This window comes from Camelus dromedarius, chromosome 23 (genome assembly GCF_036321535.1).
Source record: "Camelus dromedarius isolate mCamDro1 chromosome 23, mCamDro1.pat, whole genome shotgun sequence".
NCBI classification, from domain to species: domain Eukaryota; kingdom Metazoa; phylum Chordata; class Mammalia; order Artiodactyla; family Camelidae; genus Camelus; species Camelus dromedarius.
In genome coordinates, this window is record NC_087458.1 from 7,902,316 (window position 1) to 7,922,415 (window position 20,100).

Consider the following 20,100-nt stretch of genomic DNA (forward strand, 5'->3'; position numbering starts at 1 on the left):
TGGGCCAGGCCTCACAGAATAAATATATCTTCTGTGTTTCTTAGATTCTGAGAGTCAAAGAGGTCCCCAAGATGTCAGTGGATATAAGATTACCTGGCACAGAATAGCTGCCCAGTAAGTATTTATGGAATGAGGGAGCCCACCAGGGTTGGGGGACAGCTAAGGATATTTGGAAGAAGCTGGAGTCCCCGGAGTGTCCAATCACGCAGACCTAGAGGAGTTCAGTCTGGGGAGGGAGCGGGGCTGAGGGCCCAGAGAGGAAAGCAGAGAGGTTGGTGCCTATGTGTCCCCATCCTGAGGTTCCGGAGGCAGGTTCTCTCAGAGGGTGTGAGGGTGAAGGGAATACAGGGGGTTAGGCTGCTGAAAGGCTTACTTCCAGCAGAGAAGGCAGAGATGCAGAAATAAGGAAGAACAAAACGGCAGAGATCCCCAATCCCATAGACTATAGCCAGCAGAGGGCGCTGCGGATGCAGGCACGTCGGCCTGAGCGTGCGCATGCGTGAGTGGAGCCGGACGGGAGGAGTCCCAGGATACCACCAGAGGGCGCTGGGGTCTTTCTTTTTGAGGAACCCAGGGCTGGGAAGCGAGGAGGCTGGCTGGGTTGGGGACGGCGGGGTGGAGTGGGGGTTGGGGGGAGGGATAAGACTTCCGGGCTGAGCGGGCCCTGGGGTCTGTGAGTCAGTGGAGGCTGAGGTGATGAGGTCACTCTCTGAGCACTGGAGAGAGAAGAGAATGACGAGCCGCGCGCGCGCGCGCGCGCGTGTGTGTACCTCATCGCAGTGCCTTGAATTGTGCCTTATTGTGCCTTATGATAAACTGTGTGTCAGGATGCCGGCTGTTTTCACGATGGGGATGAATCATTGCTGCGGATCTTCGCATTTAACCACACTCGGTCACACACATGCACACACGTGCACTGTCATATGTACACACTTCTGCTTGTGCCCAGTGTTATACCACATTAATGTACACGGATAATTCTTATTCGTTTTCGTAGAAGTCAGTAAAACCTGATAAAATTAAGGGACAGGGAGACAGATCCAGAGGAGCAAAAAGCTGAGAGAGGGCAGGCAATATGAAGAGACCCAGAAAGGAGAGACAGGACAGAGAAATACAGGTGCTTGCTGGGAGGAGCTGGGGGATCTCCCAGGCCATCCCTGCCCAGCTTATGGGCCTTCTCCAGGCATGTAAACCCCAGACCCAGCTCCCACCTACCACCACACTCCTCTCTTCTCCCCAGGCTCTCCTCTCCCACCTTCTGCCCTCCCCACACAGCCCAGCCTCACATGGCTAGGGAGTGGGACTGTTTCTTAAGGAGCTACAGGGAAGAAGATGACCCTGGGGCCAGAGCAGAACCCCACTTTATCCATAGTACCCTGTGATTGTCCACTCATTGCACTTTTAAGGATGTCAGAGCATTAAACTGGAATTGTAAGTGGATCAAGACCAAGGTGGGTCTTTGAAGGTGGGGTCTGAAGAGAAGTCTGAGAAGGGGGCAATGTTTGTCCTTGGGTTCTTAAGGGAGGTGTCTGAGAAGCATATCCTCACAGAGATGGAGTTTAGTAGCAGGTTGGATTTCCCAGAGAGACCTGGGGGCAAGCTGGAAGGAGCTTTGGTCCCTGTTATCAATGCTTTTTCAATGAATCTCTTCTGCAGCAGTAGGAAGGGATCCACCATCTCTGATCTGTGGATGAGGAGCGTTCCAGAGGTAGATATAGGGCTGGAACTAGAATCCTCCCCCAACCTTTCCCTGACACCTGCTGACCTGCTTCGGCAGGGCTGCCGGAAACGGAAGCCTTCTCCTGGCTTTGTTGGGCTTCCTGGGGAAGAGAGAGCTGGTCCAGGGATGACTCAGCACCCTGCACAGAATACAACTCCTGGACCAGTGTGTGTGTGGCCTTTCTTGGCCTAGGTAGGGGGAATCGGCCCCTCATAGTGGGCCATCCTCCATCTCTTTGGGCAGCTGGAGTAGGGGCCCACCTGTATCTGCCTCTGCCTCCAGGGAGGCAGGAGAGATCTGACCATGTGCTCACCTTTGCCAAGCCCCTAGATATGTGATTAAGCTCCCAGCCTCCTTCTCACATGTCTAAAATGGGGTTCCCCCACGGGGTTTCCTGTTCCCTGGGACTGAGGGTGGGGGCAGTCAGAGAGTGTATGGGTGTGTGGAGAGAGGAGGCCCAGCCTGGGTGAAAGTTAGGGGCTTGGAAATTGAGAAGGGGTCTGAGTGCAGGGAGGTAGGCCTTCCTGAGGTCCTCCATCTGCCAGGGTCCCCAGCTTTCCCCAGGCTGCTCTGACCCACACCCCACCTCTTCATGCCTCCCCCACTCCCCACCTTCCCACCCCTGACTCCCACACACTACCCTGACCTCACTGGGGCCTTTGTCCCAGTGCTGAGGCCCTGTCTGTGGGCCTGTCTCCTGCGCAGGAAGAGAAAGGGCCCCATTGTCCTGGCTGCCTGCTGCGACACAGCAGCTCCCAAAGACTTCCAAAAATGCTCAGTTCGTCAGACCCCTGTGGGTGGGAGGGCTTTCCCAGGGGGCCGCAGTCAGATCCTGCCTGGAGTGAGGATCCAGGTGCCCTCTCACCCCGATATGTAAAGTTTCCTCCGTTCCCTAGGCTGGAGGTCCTTCCTGAGATCTAACTTCTGATCAGCCTCCTGTAAAGCAGCCTCCTTCCTCCTGGAAAGGGAGGACAGGAGGATTCATGGGCAGAGCAAGAGGAAGGGTTTGGGAAGGAGAGAAGAAAAAAGAAAAGAGACAGAAGGAAGAAGGAAATCCCCCTCTCCCGAAAGACTCTAGACTCTAGTTAATCGTCTGAGTGGGTAGATCTTGTGGCCTCTGTGTTTATTTCCTGAGGCTTCTTCCTTAGTCTTTAGAAGCTGTTAACAGAGGGAAGGCTGTTGGTTGACCACTTGGACTGGAGCACTTGCGGGGGGCAGCCCACAGCCCCCTGGCCCATGTTCTATGGACCCTAAGTGGCATCTAATGATTCTTAGTATCATTGGCAAAAATGTCTCTCTGTGCCTTTTTCCCCATCAAGGTGAGCTGGAATTCTCTTTTGATACATAACTTCCTGGCAAATGAAACAAACAGAAAAAGAAGGAATCCAGGGGAGGCCAAGAGACTCAGGAGCTGGGATCAGGCCAGGGAGGAGGGAGAAAAGGAAGTGGAAGATGGAGGAGAGGTGAAAAGCGGGAGAGGAATAAGGAGAGAGGGTCTGTGAGTGGTGAGTAGAGGAGGCCGTCAGCAAAGGGGTGTCTCTCCTTAGCAGGGAGGCTGGAGGAAGGGGCCAGAGCCAGGAGGCCATCTCCCCACCCCTGAAATTGAAGCCTCCCAGCCACTCCTTCTGGGACCCTGGGGCTCGGGCTTGGCTTGTTAGCAGTTGATCCCGCAGCTGCTGGGAGGTGGTTCCTCGACAGTGGCCCCCTGGCACCTGCCTGGGGGGGGGTTATTTCTGGTGCCACAGCTGAGTCATGGGGGTGGGGAGAGTGAATAGGGCTGGGAGGAGAGGAGCTTGTGACTGGAAGAAGAGAAGGCTGAAGGGGGCCCTAGAGTCCCCAGACCTGGGACTCTGGGGCCCGGGGTCTGTCCCTTTGGGGAAAGTGAGACTGGAGGCAACAGCATGAGGAGTAGGAGTTAGGTTACAGGAGAGATGTCCACATTGGAGACCCTGGGTCAATGGGGCTTGGGGAGGGGATAGGGGAGCAGAAGGCAGAGTCCACTTACTGCTCCTGAAATGTTGGATAAGAGACAAGCCTGATCTGGGTGTGGGGGTGCTGTGGTAGAGAGGGGAGAGGGGGTCCCCAGGGTGAATGGAAGCAGAGATCTCCAGACCATGAGAGAGGAAACAGAGTGGACCATATTTTCCTCTGCAGACTCCATGGGCCCTCACCTGAGGCCATTCTGTCCTTCTTCCTGCCCCTGAGCCAGTCCTTTTCCTGGTTCCTCGAGACTCTCCTCTGGTGGGCCCGAGGACTCAGGGGCGGGTCCTTTCTTTATCCATTGGAGCTGCATTCACAAGACACCTTCTCTTTTCCCACCTCCTAGGAAGACCCTCAAGTCTAACTTCCATCCATCCTGCTGCAGGACCCATCCTGGAACTTACCTTCCCCTGTTGAGTGGGGGTGAGGGGGCGCACAGGGACCCAGGGGTCTGTCCCCAAGCCCAGAGCCCTTTGGGTTTTCTGGGCTTAGGTGGGCTTAGCCTCCATTCCCTTCCCTTTCTAGGGGCAGCCCCAGAGGGCACATTCCAGCTGAAATTAAATCACATTCCTCCATCCCTGCCTGACTAGGATTGCATTTCTGACAGCAGCTGTGACACCACAGGGTCAAGTGGCAGCAGCTGGTCCCCCAAGGAGGGGCTGAGGGCGGGGGAATAAGGGGAGCTGAGGGACAAGGGCCTTTGGAAGCAGTAGATGAACTCTGAGTGGTTGATCTCAAGAGGCCAGAGCAAGAAGGGTAGACCCTGCAATGGGAGGGGTAAAGGTTAGACCCCAGGGTCTCAGAGCTGTGTGGAGCCTCAGGGAATGATCCAGTCCTGGCAGTGTTGCTCAGATGGGAAAACCCAGCCCCCAGCATCACCTTCTGAGAGGACCCGGGAAGGACACCCTCTCCCACCCCAGGACCGTGCTCCCGCCTAGACGTGAGGCTGAGGGGGCCCTTTAAGAGGCCACGCTCCGAGCTCCCTTGGCCAGGGCCCAAAGCCAGAGGGCTTTGATTTCCTCTGAGACTCTGGCAGCTCAGCGACAGCAGGGACAGCATCAGGCTGGGCTGAATGGAGAGCTCAGCCCCTGACCTCACCCTCCCAGGCGCCTCAGCCTGCATAGCCTTATAAGGAAGTGCCCCAAACAAACCGAGGAAGCCACCTCCGGCCCCCCACCCTGCCCCCGCCGCGCTCAGAGGCTATATTTACCCAGAGGAGGCCCCAGAATAACCTCCCACTTGTCCTCGTGCTGGGGAGGGGGGGACTTGGCGGGTGCTGCCTCCTCATTCCCTCCCCTGGGACTCCACCCCAACCCCCACCCTCCAGTGCTTCCTGTTGTCTGACCTCATCACAGTCGTTCATTCATTCATTTGTTCATTTATTCAGTTTGTGTTTACTGAGCACCCTCAGGCCCCCAGGCACTGCGCTGGACAGAGTCCATGCTTTCCCAGAGCTTTCAAGATGACAGGGTCTCCGAGGAGCCACAGTCCTCTGGTCCTCCTCCAGCTCCTGCCTAGGTGTCTCCTCTCAGCTGAGAGTTCCCTGGGGTCTCTGTCCTGGGCTCTGTCTGTGTGACCTCCAAGCCAATGACCCTCCAATTGTCATCTCCAACCCAGTCCTCTCTCCTGAGCGCCACATGCCCACCCTCCCCCAGGGCAGCTCCTCTGAGGTCACATTTCCTGCTGGATTCTCTAGCTCAGAAGATGAGACCACCCTCTCCCAGCTGCCCAGGTTTAATACCTGGGAGCCTCTATTGCTGAGTCCCCACTCCACCTCCTGCAATGGATCACCAAGTCCTGAGACTCTGCTTCCCTTACCTGTCTCCTCGCCATCCCCACTGCCACCCTTGTCCCCTGCCGGGACCACCGCAGTACCTTCCCTGATGCACTTCTGTCTGCTCTGATCCACCCTCACACAGCAGCCAGAAGGTTCTACTTAAAATGCAAACCTGGTCATGTCACCTCATGACTTACAACCCTTGATAGGCTCCTCATTTCCTCTAGGGAGAAATCCATATTTCTTAGCTGTCTGGAGAGGCCTTGGCCCACTGACCACCCCCAACTCTCTCTTCAGTCTTATTGTGAACCTTCCTCTCCCCCTCTGGCCACACAAGCCTTCTTTCTGTTCCTCTAATACCCAAGCTTCTCTTTCTGCCCCAGGATTTTGCACATGCTGTTCCCTGACTAGAATCCTTTTCTTGCCCCTCCCCCTTCCCTCTCCCATTGCTGGCCAGCAACTGCTCATCCTTCAGGCTTTCAGGGCAGCCTTCCCTGACCACTTCCTCCCAGACTCCCCCAGCCCAGATCAGGCGGGCCCCCTGCGCTATGCTTCCATAACTTCCTGCCCTTCTCTGTTTTCAAATGTGATTTCCACTCAGAAGCACTTGTTCAGTTAGAAGGTAAAGCTCCCTGAGCTGGGAACCCTGGACTCCCAGTGCCTGCATGGTGCAAGGTGCGGAGTGACGCTCCGTAAATATTTGACAGTCCCTGTTACTGTGCAACCCTCATTTCCCTTGCTGCATAGACAGAGTACCACTACCAAAGAGATCCCGCCACCCATGAGAGCCCCCGTTTAGAAAGTCCTGACTTCTGACTAACTTACCTCCCTCCCCTGTCTGGGATTGTTGGCAGAAATAGCTGGTTTGGGTAACTCTGCAGCGGATCAGGGACCCTGGTGTGGAGGGCAGGAAGGGCACAGAACCCAGGGAAGGGCTACTTGGCTCAGCCTCTGTCCTTGGTCCCTCGCCCAGGCGGGGAATGCCTGAGGCCCTGGGGAGACAAGGCAGAGGGTTCCTCTGTCCCATTAGAAGGACAGGGAGTGGGCCTTATTTGCCCGGATGCCAAATTGCTGGGCCCCAGCCTGACAGCCTGGTGTGATCAGACTCAGCCTTGTTACCAGTGGGTACAGGAAAGAGAGTGAAGTCTTTGGCTGCCAGGAGGGTGGGGAGAGACAGCACCCTGGATCTCAAGGGCAGGGGTGTATGTGAAACAGGGGTCTGGGTGCCCAAGACAGAGTCTCCTAGATGGAGAAGGAGGAAGATGTGGGCAGAGAAACAGACAGTGAGATTCTGTCAGGGGGCCTCCTGTCCACCCCTCCTTGTCCAGAGGATGAGTTGGGGTTAGAGAGGCTGGCCCCATCTCATCCTCCCCTGCCCTCTCACCCTTGGTCCCGAGGAAAGGAAGAGCCTTCTCCTGGCCCTGGGATTGTCTCCAAATGTGGAACATTTGTCTGGCAGCCCCTGTCCCACCCCCACCCAGGGCATTTAGAAGTGTCACCAGCCCCTCCTCCCCTGCCGAGCTGAGCTGGGGAGTGATTTCTATTTGGGTATCCTGACTTCAAGGCCCTCAGGCCCCGCCTAATCCAGGAACCCCTGGTGCCTCCCTGCCCTACGCAGGGACCCAGAGAATTCCCGGAAAGGGGAGCTCTTGGGGTGGGTGGACCCCCAATCTCACCCCAGTTATAGTACATACCCTTGCTCTTTGGTTTCACCCCTGACAGCTTCAGTCTACCCTCCGCCCACCTCCACCTCCCTCTCTCCCCTGTCTGCAGCTTAACCATGCGAGGAAAATCCCACTGAAGACCTAAGCTGTAGCCCTCCGGCTTTCCCTCGCCTAACTCCTGCTGTCCTTGCCCTGAGAGGCCCCTCAAGTCACCTGGCCCAGCATCCATTCTGTGGCTGAATCTGAGGTTCAGAGAGGTTAAATGCTAACCTGAGGCCACACAGCCAAAGGCAGTACAGGTGTCCCTCTTCCCTCACCCTGCTCTGACCCAGCGGTCTGAGCAGACACCAAGACCAGACAGTTGTTTGGGTTTGGGGCCAGGGGGCTTATTATGCTGGCGGCACTGAGGGGCCAGCGGGGAGGACACAAGAGGGTAGGAGTGGCCCCAAGGCCTAATCCCTGTAATCAGTGCTGTGGGCAGAGATGATGATGGGCCTTGCTTCTGCAGGCGCCAAGGTCACCTGGGCTGGCCCCTCCTTCCCAGGTCAAGCAGCACCCCCAGCCCTCCCCAGGTCCTAACACTGCTGCCTGCAGCCTTTGTCTGCTTTGTCTTCTCCATGAGGACTTCCAGATCCTCCTCTCATCAGGAGGCAGTCCCTCCCCCAGACTCTTCTTCTGTGTCAGCCCTCAGGCCCCCCTGAATTGAGAAAGGACAAGTCCAGGCTTTGTAGGTGGAGGCATTACTTTATTCAGGCAGGGATGAGCCAGACAGGACCATATGGCAAGAATATGGGGAACCAGGACATAGAGGCACCTCCTCACCCTCATTAGCCACCAAACAGACATCCCATGAGGGTGCAGTGAGGAAGAGCAGAGCTGGTGAGCCCTGGTGCATGGACCACCACAGCCCCCTCCCCTCGGAGGAGCCACTGGCCCTGGCCTTTTCCAGTGATGGGATGAGGAGGAAAAGGGTGCAAGGAAAAGGGGGCCTAGTCCTATAGAGATTCAGTTGGCTTCAGCATCTCGAGGCCGGTGCAGGCAGGATGCCCCCCAGTGCAGGGCCCAAGAGGCTGCTATTCATTCCTGGAGCCTCCATTCTTGGACCAGGTCCCTTTGCCACACCCATTTCTCCTTGGCCAGCCAGGCCCCTCGGACAGAAACCACAGGTCAAGAGATCATAAGGTAGGGGTGTTGCCTCTGCATAGGGAGGGGCCTGAGGACATCTCCCCACTCCCCAGGTCCTCAGCGCCAGACAGGGAGCTCTTTCTCTAGTCCTCCCCTGAGGACCAGGAGTCTCCATCTCCTTCTCTTTGAGTGAACTTCAGGAACTGGCCTGCGCCTACGTGAAGAGGACCCCCTGCCCAAGGGGTCTTCAGGGCACCCCCCTCCTCCTCCTCCAAGGGGCTCCCTCGGTCCCCCTCAGGGTCCCCTTTGGGGTCTCCCGGTTTCCCCTGCCCTACTCCCTCAGACTGTTCTAGTCCATTCACCACACCCCCATTCACATGCTCCAACTCTTCCTTCAAGCTGGGGCCCTGGCCATTGACACCAAAGGTGTCCTCTACCTCCAAGCCCGTGTCCTCCACCCCACTGAGGGTCTCTAGAGGGCCAGAGACGTGGTCCTCCCTCTCCAAAAGAGCAGCATCAGACTCTTCCTCTGAGCCTGAGTGCTCAGTGCTGTCCTGGGACTCAGTCTCCTGAGCAGTCATGGGGGCATCGGACGCTGCACCCCTCAAGCCATCATCCCAGGGGACACTGACATCCACGGTCTCAGACCCCAGAAGGTTCCCTTTCTGAGGGCCACTCAGGGCAGGGAGGCTGCCCACAGAGGGCCCTGGCTCCCACCGTCCAGCCCCTGGCTCCCGCCCCTCCTCTTCTTCCTCCCCCTCCTCCCCACTCTCTTCCTCATCTGCAAATCCATCAGACTCCCCATCCCTATCCCAGGCTGCAGGCTCCAGGAGCAGCTGGGGCACCTGGCCCAGAGGCTCTGCCACCTCCCCAGGGGCCCCAGGGAGGAGAGACGCCTCAGTCCCCAGATCCTCAAACTCTTCCGACAGATCAGATTCATGGCCACGTTCCTCTTCCTCCTCATCTCCCTCCTCCTCCTCTGAGGGTTGGGCCCCAAGGCCCTCAGAGGCCAGGACAGCAGAGCCCCAGCCCTCTTTTTTGGTCTCCCCTTGAGGGGAGGGCCTCTGCTCTCCAGCCGGTTCCCATTTAGGGGAAGCAGGGGAACTGAGGTAGAGGCCCAGGGGAGTGGAGTCGGGAAGAGTCTCCCCTAGTTCATCGGCCTCGCTCTCTTCTCTGCTTTCCTCCTCCTCCTGGAGGCCCTCAGGGATCCCCCCAGAGCCTAAATCCTCTTGCTCACCCTCCACCTTCCCCAGGACCTCAGCCCTGCCCTCCAGCCCCCAGCTTCCCTCTTGGCTCCCCTCAGTCAGGGACTGGGGCCCAGGGGCATCTTCAGGGATTGGGACGGGTGAGCAGGACTCAGTGGGCCTTGGGCTGGGGGGCCCTGGCACTGGTTTTTCATCCTCTTCTGCTCCTTCTGTCCCCAGGGGCCTAGGTTGAGGGGTGTCACTTCCATCATGGCACAAGGTTTCAGCAGGGAACATCTCCCCTGCTTCCCCAGGGGCCTCAGGCTCTGACTCCTCCCAGCCCCTGGGAGTCTCCAGCGGGTCTCTGTTCTTCCTGGGCAGTGTGGACAGCTCTGGCTCCAGAGCAGCTGCCTCTTTTAGCTCCTTCCTGGGCCCTTCCAAGTCCTGCACCCTCTCTGCCTCCAAACCTTCCTCCCCGAGGGATGGCCCCATCACCTCCTCTCTGGCCAGGCCACCTCGGTCCTCCAGCCCCACCATCTCTGGCTCTGGTTCCTGTTCTGCTCCTGCAGACTCACCCACGGCAGTCTCTAACCCCAAGGTGACCTCTGGGAAGGCTCGGCCCTGCCTGGGGGCCACATCCTCATCTTCCAACACCGGCTCTGTCACCTCCGACATGTCCCAGGGAGCTTGGAGACCCAGGGCCCCCAGCTGCTCTGGCTGCCTTTCAGGGTCCTGGAGGCCCTCAGTGCTTTCCTCCCCGCCAGCCCCCTCAGCTGGGACCCTCTGCTCCTTGGGCTCAGGGCTCCCTGGCTGCCCCTCACCTGTGCTCCAGTCCTCCCCTGCAGCTGTCAGCTGCAGCTGACCCTGCTCTACAGCCTCCCCCTTCCCAGCGAAGCTATCCTGTTCCTTCTGATCCAGCTCTGCCTCGTTCTCATTGTCCACTCTAGCCCTCCCAGGGGACACTTCCTGATTCAGTTCTTGGTCCCTCCCCAACACATCTTCCCACTTCTGCTGATGTGCAGAGAGTGGCAGCTCTTGTCCCTCCTCTTCCAGAGACCTCAGTGACTCTTGATTCTCTCCGTTCTCTACATCCTCATCCTCTCCCAGGGACCTTTGACTTTCCTTGTCTACCTCCTCTGGAGATCTCAAATTCTCCAGGTTCTGCTCTCCCAGAGACCTCAGTGATTCTTCAGTCAGCTTTTCTAGGGGTCTCAATGTCTCTTGTTTCCCTTCCACAGACCCCAGTGGTCCTTGACTTTCTGTTTCTAAAGGTTTCAGTATTTCCAGGTCTTCTTCTCCTGTAGACTTTAGTGGTTCTTGACTCTTTGTTTCTAAAGATCTCACTGCCTCTACACTCTCGCCATTTAGGGAACTTATTAACTCTTGAGTCTCTTTTCCAAGAGATATAACTATCTCCTGGTCTTTTCCAAGAGACCTCAGTGGCTCTGATTTCACCTCTTCCAGAGGTCTCAGTGTCATCCGGTCTTCTAGAGACTTCAGTGGCTGTTGAGTCTCTTTTTCTAGAGATCTCAATGTCTCTTGATTCTCATCTTCTAGGGACCTCAGTGGTTCCTGATTCTCTTTTTCTGGAGGTCTCATTGTCTCTTGGTCGTCTTCTTCCAGAGACCTCAGTGGCTCTTGATTCTCTTTTTCTGGAGGTCTCATTGTCTCCTGGTCACCTTCTTCCAGAGACCTCAGTGGCTCTTGATTCTCTTTTTCTGGAGGTCTCATTGTCTCCTGGTCACCTTCTTCCAGAGACCTCAGTGGCTCCTGATTCTCTTTTTCTGGAGGTCTCATTGTCTCCTGGTCACCTTCTTCCAGAGACCTCAGTGGCTCCTGATTCTCTTTTTCTGGAGGTCTCATTGTCTCCTGGTCACCTTCTTCCAGAGACCTCAGTGGCTCCTGATTCTCTTTTTCTGGAGGTCTCATTGTCTCCTGGTCACCTTCTTCCAGAGACCTCAGTGGCTCCTGATTCTCTTTTTCTGGAGGTCTCATTGTCTCCTGGTCACCTTCTTCCAGAGACCTCAGTGGCTCCTGATTCTCTTTTTCTGGAGGTCTCATTGTCTCCTGGTCACCTTCTTCCAGAGACCTCAGTGGTTCTTGATTCTCTTTTTCTGGAGGTCTCATTGTCTCTTGGTCATCTTCTTCCAGAGACCTCAGTGGCTCCTGATTCTCTTTTTCTGGAGGTCTCATTGTCTCCTGGTTGTCTTCTTCCAGAGACCTCAGTGGCTCCTGATTCTCTTTTTCTGGAGGTCTCATTGTCTCCTGGTCATCTTCTTCCAGAGACCTCAGTGGCTCCTGATTCTCTTTTTCTGGAGGTCTCATTGTCTCTTGGTCGTCTTCTTCCAGAGACCTCAGTGGCTCCTGATTCTCTTTTTCTGGAGGTCTCATTGTCTCCTGGTCTTCTTCTAGAGAGATCAGTGACTCCTGGTTTTCTTTTTCTGGAGACCTCAGTGGCTCCTGGCTTTCTCTTTCTAGAGGCCTCATTGTCTCCTGGTTGTCTTCTAGAAACCTCAGCGACTCCTGGTTTTCTTTTTCTAGAGGTCTCAAAGTCTCACGTGTCTCATCTTCTGGAGACCTCAGGGATTTACGATTCTCTTTTCCTAGAGGTCTTGATGTCCCCTGGTCTTCTTCTTCTAGAGATCTCAGTGGTTCTTGATTATCTTTTGCTAGAGGCCTCAATGTTTCCTGGTTCTCTACTTCTTGAGATCTCAGTGGCTCTTGACTCTCCTTTTCTAGAGCTCTCAATGACTCAAAGTTCTCCTCTTCTAGGGACTTCACTAATTCTTGGTTTTCCTTTCCTAGATATACAAACGTCTCTATGTTGCCTTCAAGAGACCTCATTATTTCCTGATTCTCCTTTTCTAGAGATTGCAATGTCTGTAGGTCTTCTTTTCCTATAGGCTTAAGTAGTTCTAGAGTCTCTTTTTCTAGAGGTCTTGCTACCTCCATATCCTTTTCTTCTAAAGATTTCAATAACTCTTGATTCTCCCTTTCTGGAGTTTTTAGTGTTTCTAAGTTCTCTTCTTCCAAAGACCTCAGAGATTCTCTTTTCTCCTTCTCTAGAGATCTCACTGTCTCATGGCTCTGTTTTTCTAGAGACCTCAGTGGATCCTGAATCTCCTCTTCCAGAGACTTCAGAGTTTCTTTTTCCAAAGGACCCTGGGAGTCCTGGATTTCTTTCATGTCAAGGTTCCCCTCTTCTTGCCATGTTTCCTGTTGCAAGCTGCTCACTACTTTGACCTCTACGGCTGTTTCTTTCTCTGTCAGCTCCCAGATTTGCCCTTCACTTTCCTCCTGGAATCTGCTGGACTCTCTAGACCCACCGAGTTCTCCATCTTTGGCTTCTAAACTGGGGTGGTCAGAGCTGAGGGCTGGGGCCAAGGAGACATGATCTTCAGGGGACTGGCCTGGACTGGCCTCTTGCTGCCTGCCCCCAGGCTCCTCTGGTCCTGGCAGGACACTGGCAGGGATGGCCACCTTGGCTTCAGCCCACATGGCTTCTGAAGCCTGTTGTCTCCCAGCCCGTGGCTGGAGCAAGGAGAGAGGGGCATCGTGGGCTCTGATCTCAGCATCTGTAGCAGGACAGGGAGCCTGAGGTGTGGGTGGGATGGGAGTGCTGGCCGAGGTGGGGGTACGGGTCTGAAGGAATTCCTGGCTCTTCAGAAAGGCTGGCACAGGTGTCTCAAGGGTATCAGGCAAGGGTGAGGAGAGGGGAGTAGGGCTCAGGACAGAGAGCAAAGGTCCCAGACGCCGGCCCTCGGGGGTCCCAGGGACATGCAGCTCCAGCTTAGGGTCTGGAAAGGCAGAGGGGAAGAAACAGTGTCAGGATGTACTGGTTGGGGGAGCAGCTACCGCTTCTGGCAAGAGTGCTCATGGGCCCTGCTCCTGCCTCCCACCGGCTGGGCTAAGAGTATGCTCGCTGCTGTTGGGGGCTCCATTGTCAATACTGAGACTGGTGACTCTCAGGAAGGGAATCTCTCTGGGGTATAAAGAGGAAAGAAGGGTAAAGTTCTGGTGGGGAACTGGGCCCCTCCTCTTACCCAGGTAGCTGAGGGGAACCTTGGAAGCACTGCCAGGTGTCTGCAGCCGGGAGTTCTCAGCCTCCAGGAGGGTCCTGGGGACAGGGAGGGAAAGCTGGGTCAGTCCTCTGCTCCCAGGCCTGTAGGCAAGCCAGCTAGGGAAAAGTCACAGCTGAGCATGCGCATTCTGTTCCATGCAACACAGCCAGCTTCCTCCTTATTTCCACCACTATCACACAAAAGCCACATGCAGGGTTATACTTGGCTATGCACATGAAATTGCATGGTCACATCCACAGATATCACGCACTTGGTCACACGAGTCACACACTTATTTGGCGTACACAGCTGGGCTCACAGACACACAAGCAGATTCCCACACGGTTGGATGACACAGTGTACACACACCCACCAATGCTTAGACTATCTCCTCCCCACCCCAGGCCTATGACCTCATCCTCTGTGTGGGGGGCCGATTCTCATGCTAATTGCTGCCTTTGTCCACACTGCCATCTGGAGGGTCTGAGTAGGGGGCTTCCCAGGGGAAGTGGGAATTCTCAGGCCGTTCCCATGTGATAGGCTTCTCCTCCCCCAGGGCCCCCAGAGCTGGTCACAGACAAAAGCAAATGAATTCAGCTCCCTCTTTCCAAACCCTTTTCATGCCTCAAAACCCAGCGGTTAAGCCTGCCCAGACCCTTCCCCTCACTGGTTTGCTTAGGGGTCAAGGACCTCATCTTGTGATCTCTAAGTACTCTGGATTCCAAGCCCTTCAGGGCAACGGAGGTCTTTATGTCTATGCCCCTGCCTTAGCGCCCCACGGTGATGGAGGAGGAGGGGACCAACAGAGGGAGGGAGGACCAATCAATTCAGCAAGTGATGCTGAACATCTGTCTCCTCTGTGTTCTTCTTCATGACCTCTGAGTCTGGTTAGTGTTGCCTATGGTCTCACCTCTGTACTTCCCGTTGCAGCATCGTGCTTTCTGAGCTCTGTGCTCCATGGAGGTGGAGCCTTTCTCCTCCTCATCCCGAGATCCTCACTTACCTTCCCTCTCTGGGCCCTTCCACCCCTCCCCACTGAACCTGTCCCAGGGTCCCTGGCTTTGTTTGCTTGTGGATTCTGAGGGCACAGTCCTCCTGCCTGTCCAGCCCTGGCCCTGACCCTGCAGGCTTGGGGTATGCAGCCCTTCACAGTGGTAAAGCCTCTTCCTCAGACTCCATCACTGGAACCTTGGCTAACCAGGTTTGTTCAAGGCCACAGAGCCAGAGAAGCAGCATTTCCTCGGCCTCAGCCTTTCCTGAGCCAACAGGGAATGTGGTCAGTAGAGGGGCAGGGCAGGGCCAAGGGCACTAGGACTTGAAAGGAGTCAGGCCCCAGGACATGCAGGATGAAAGGAACTTTGGATGTGACTCGGCTAATCTCCCATTGTCCAGACAAAGAGACTGAGGACCAGGTCAGGTGGCAAGTCAGTGTGACCACTGCACACCTGCAATTCCTCCTTCCCGAGGCAACTCAAGGACATCACCCTCTCGGTATGAGCACACAGAGAGACTGGGTTTTTCAGCCCCTTGGAGAAAGGGTCTGGATGTGGATGACCCACATGTGTCCAGCCCTCCCTCCTGAGGCTGTCCCACTCAGCTGTATCACCTGTCCTTGGAGGATTTCCTGGGCACAGGATACCTCTCCTCAACCCACAGGAGGAGCAGGTGGGCTTAGGTGGGATACATTGTGGTGTGGAAGGGATCAGCCTAGAGTCACAGGACCTAGTGGTGGCAGAGCTGACACCGCCCGTGGCTGTGGGCCCCTTCAGCCAGGAGAATACCCTGGCGTGTAAATGTGCATCTGAGTGTCTGGGTGGGTCAGTGTCAACATGGTACCTGTATGTGGCCACCTCCAGGCTGAGGGACATCTTGAGGTGTGCCAGCTGCTGCCGACCTTCCAGGACCTGGGCGATCTGGCTCTGTAGGCCCTGTTTCTCCTGCTCCAGGGCCTCCACTGCCAGCTGCAGAGCAAGTCAGAGGCAGTCGGTGAAGGGGCGGGGTCCTTCCTGCCAGCTAACTTGCATCCCCTTTGGCTGCTGCAGCAGCACCTTCTGCTCCTTGAGGAACTTCTCTGCAGAGCAGACTCCTGCCTCCCCTACCCCACTCTCTGCCTGGAGAACCCCCTCTGGAGCCTCCGAGGAGAAGAGCATAGGGGCCCCTCTCAGCCCTCTCCCACGGCCTGGCTCCTCCTCCTCGGATGCTGATTAAATGGTAGCACATGCTGCTCAGAATTCAGCTCCCACAGGAAGGAGGAGGTGAAGGAGGAGAGGAGATGGGTTACAGGGAGGAGGAGAGGGGGAAAAAAAAGTGGAAGCAGAAGGAAAAACGATTAATCAAGAGGCCCAGAGCCTGCAGGACTGGAAGCCAAACAGCCCCAGTCCCAGTCACTGTCTCCTGCTCCCCACACCAGGCCCCTACCCCCTCCACTTCCCACATGTTCTGGAATCTTTCTCCTGAGAGGAGGGGTGGGGAGGTGGCTATGATGAGACCTCTGTCTGGCTCAGGCAGAAGGCTGTTTTCTCAGCTGCTGGTCACATCTGCGCAGTGTGAGGGGGAGCAGCTGTCCCAGGCGTCTGGAATGTGCTGGAGAGCTGAGAAGTCCTGACAAGGGAGAAGGGCTGGTGGCCCCTCACCCAGGGCCCCTCACCCTGGGCCCCTCACCCTCTCCTGTCAGGGGGAGGAGGGAGGTGGGAACTTGGACGTTCTGAGTGGCCAGACCATCCAACTCAGCCTGAGAGGGAAAGTCCTGGGCATCTTCTGAGTGACAGCAGAGCCTAGGGAGGGGCCCAGGGGCCCGCAAGGTTGGAAGGTACCATCCAGACAGTGAGGAAGCTGCTGGAACATCTTGGGCCTGTCTGTCCTTCCAGGGAGTACTCTTCAAGAGGGCTCTGAACCCCCTTTAGGCCAGCCCTACTCTAGACAGAGTTGTGAAAGTCTACTCCGTTTTCTCTAGGCATGGTTTTCCAAGAAGTGGCCCCTGAATCCACAGCCACTCCCACTCCCCAATCCCTTCCCCAGGTCTCTGAGCCCCAGAGGGACATCTCGAAGCCTTGTCCTGCCCAGGCCCCCGACTTGCTCACCTGGAACTTCTCAGTGGCCCGCAGCCGCTCCTGCCAGCGGCTCTCCAACCTCTGCTCCAGCGCGGCCCTGCGCTCCTGGAGGCCGCCGCGCTCCGCTTGGAGCTGCTGCAGCTCCAGGCGACCCTCGCGGGCGCCCTGCACGGCGCGGCCCAGACGCTCGCGGGCCTGGCCCAGCGACGCCTCCATCTGCGCCACGCGCTCCTGGTAGCCGCGCACTGCCCCGCGCCACGCCTCGCCCAGCCGCCGCGCCAGCTCCTCCACCTCGGGGGCCGGCGCGGGGGGCCCGCGGGGCGGAGCGGGGCCACGGGGGGCGCAGGCAGCCTGGGCGTTCAGGCCCGCGCGCTCCTCCTCGTGCGCCGCGCGCAGAGCCTCCAGCTCGCGCTCCAGCTCCGCCGCCTGGGTGTTCAGCCAGGCCTGGGCGCATTTCTCGGCCTCGACCGCGCGCCGGCTGTGGGCCACCTCCTCTGTCGTCCGCTCCCGGGCCAGCCGCAGCTGTTGGCACCGGCCCGCCACGCTCTCTACCTCTTCTGCCAGGTTATCGCGCGCCACTTCGGCCGCGTGCTTCTCCCGCCAGCGCTGGTCGACGAGGGCTCTCAGGGCCGCCAGCTCGTCGTCGGCACGAGCTCTCCAAGAGGCGTCCCCGGACTGTGCCCGGAGACCCCCGAGCTCCGCGCTAAGCAGCTCATTCTGCTCTTCTAGCGCCTTGACCCGGGCCAGGTAGGCCTCCAGGCGCCGGTTGAGCTCCCACATCTGAAAAGATTCCTCCCCCAGGCAGCCCTCCATCCTGCTCGTCTGACCCACCGAAGGTGGAGAGACGCGGAGCACTAGGAGAAGCCAGCAGCTCTCAAAGCTTTTAGGACGAAAGGGAAAAGGATACGGATGGGGACAATGACGGGGCGGGGCGAAGAGAGCCGGAGCAACTCAGAATCGGGAGTGGGAGCGAGGCTATTCATACTCCCGCCAGCCTGGCGGGAAAAGGGGCGGGACCCAGACCTTAACCCCTTAGAGTTCAGAGAAACGGCCGCAGCCTCTGTCCCCGGAGCCCGGAGTGCTGGAGAGTGGAACTAAAGGAAAATCTATGCCTGGAGAATCCGATCCGACGGTGGTGGCTGTCTGGGGGAGGAGGCCTTGAGGAAGGTTCATAACTCCAGATAAAAGCAGATTATGCACAGAATTGAGCCTGTGGAGGAGAGTGCCAGGGGATTCAGGCCTGCGAGGGAGTGGGAGTCTCAGTTACTCCGCACACGCAAGAGAGGTACCACTTACTGAATTCCTTCAAGACTCAGTTTCTTCATCCATAAAATGGGAGCAACAATGGACGTCTTACCGGACTGCAGAGAGGATAGATGTGGCCATGTTTTAGGTAAATAGCAAATGCTCACCCTCCTGAAATACTGGAAGAAGGCAGAATTGCTGAGAGGTTAGAAAGACACTACCTGGAAAACAAGAACAAATGTTAGCTGTATTGGGAGATTGCCTATGTGCGCGCGCGCACACACACACACACATCCTATTTCCTCAGTCTCCACGGGGAAACGGAGAGATCGGGCAAAAAGGTGTTTCCCCCACTATTCGCTTCCATTCTTCCTGCCTTTCTTTCATATAACCTGAGTTTCACATACTCTCTGTTTAGGTAGTGGAAAGTTTCCCCCAGTTCTCGGGGAAGGGCACCCATCCTGTCCTTAGTGTCGGATTTTTTGGGTGGATGGCGCCCCCTGGTGGCTTACAGACCAGGCCAAGAAGAGGAAACAGAAAGAGGCAAGCTCTTAGTCACAGCTAGCCCACATCTGTCGAGCCTTTGTCATGTGCCAAATCATGTTCCAACATTTTATTTATGTTATCTGACTGAATCCTCAAAACATCCCTTTGTGGGTTTCACAGTTCAGGAATCTAAGAGCTCACTGAGGGTGGGAATAATTGGGAAGGCCTTGAGGAGGAGGGGGTCCTTGAACTGGGGAGTGGGGTAGAGGAACAGGAGGGATTTGGGGTTTGTAAAGGGCAGGCAGGATCAGAGAGGGAGAATCAGGAATTATGAGACTGAGGGGATCTTTGGGGAAGGAATTTTGCTCACATAAATCAAGTTTAGCTCTACAAGTGTTAATTGAGCACCCACTGTGTGTCAGCACTCTGTCCCAGCCCTGGAGGAGCTTATAGTTTGGTGACGTGAGGGCAAAGGTGATGGGTGCTCATAGTCTGGTAGTGGAGAGAAACAAAATAAGATTATTACAATACTTGGCACCTGAGGTGTCCAGAGAGACCTGGGGGAGCACAGAGAGCAGAGAGGGTTTTCTGGGTAGGGGGAATGAGCAGAAGGCCATCCCACCAATACCCCTGCCCCTGTCCCCAGGCCAGCTGGGCTTTGGGAACTCACCCCCAATATGTGAAACTGGCAGGGAGGGGCCAGTGGGCGTGGTGCAGGGGGACCGACTGAGACTTAGTGCAGACCAGGAGGCTGAGGCTTCTCCGTCCCTACTTTACCTCACAAATCCTGCTGTTTGGTTTGGGCTGGGGCATCCCAAGAGTTGTGTCCAGGGGAGCTGACTTGGAGGCTCTCCCTCCTCTTTTACTTCCTGGCTGTGGGGAGAGAGAAGCTGAATACTTGAGATTCCCTGGAATCCTTGAGCAGGTGCCCTGGAGACGTGGGATGGCATTGGGGTGAGGAGTTTCTCTCCTGGACCCCTCACTCTCACCCAGAGAGGAGACATTTGGCACCGTGTCTCATGGAAAGAGCACTGAATCTGACTTTTACACTTTCTAGCTGAATGACCTTAAATGAATCACATAGCTTCTTCAACTGAGCCTCAGTTTACCTATTTGGTAAAGGAGGTTAATACTGAATCATCCCCAGACATTTGTTCTGAGGATCAAACAAGACCACATATGTTAAGGTCTTTGTACAAAGCCTTTCTGAGGACCATCACCATGAAAGCCATCAAGCTAGAGCAGACTCTCTTTGCATGAACTGCTCTCGGTGAGTTCTGGGAGCCATGGGGAGCAGAGATGATCTGGAACTCTGGAGAAGAGCGGAGTGTTGCTTTTCCTAAAGCAAGAGAACCTGGGTGCCAGCCAACACAGCTGGCAGAGCTGACCCCAAGGCCCAGTCAATTCTAAACAGACAAATGATAATTGAGGTGATGAGAAACTGAGGAAAATGAGGCCCTCCATGGGCCAGCAGGCACTCAATGGGCAAAATGTGGGCCTGGTGTCATCTACTTCCCCCAGGGGTTGCACTGGGTTATTAGGATTTCTGTGAGGCCTTTTGCTGCACTTCTTATGTCCCTGGGCCCAGGACATGTGGGCTAAGTGATACGACAGCCGGTGGATACAAAGTTCAATAGCCATCCCCAAGGATGTCCGTGAGAAGGGCTCTGTGGGCTGCCCCGCAGGGTTCTATCCTTGGTCCTGACAATCACAAGTTATTTATTTGTTTGTTTGAACTGTCAACTAGACCAAAGAATGCGCTGCAAAAAATGCTAATAATGCTAATCAAAAGTGAGACGTGTGTATAG

General features: G+C 56.1%; 1 protein-coding gene across 1 annotated transcript; it reads right to left on the reverse strand.

Annotated features, from left to right (window-relative positions):
• Positions 1 to 7,865: 7,865 nt before the first annotated feature.
• NES (nestin) lies at positions 7,866 to 17,516 on the reverse strand. Its single transcript, XM_010999445.3, has 4 exons — positions 16,592 to 17,516; positions 15,348 to 15,472; positions 13,494 to 13,567; positions 7,866 to 13,247 (listed from the first exon to the last, which is right to left on the reverse strand). The coding sequence occupies exons 1-4, from the start codon at positions 17,372 to 17,374 to the stop codon at positions 8,410 to 8,412; spliced, it is 5,820 nt and encodes a 1,939-aa protein (XP_010997747.3). The 5' UTR covers positions 17,375 to 17,516; the 3' UTR covers positions 7,866 to 8,409.
• Positions 17,517 to 20,100: the final 2,584 nt, after the last annotated feature.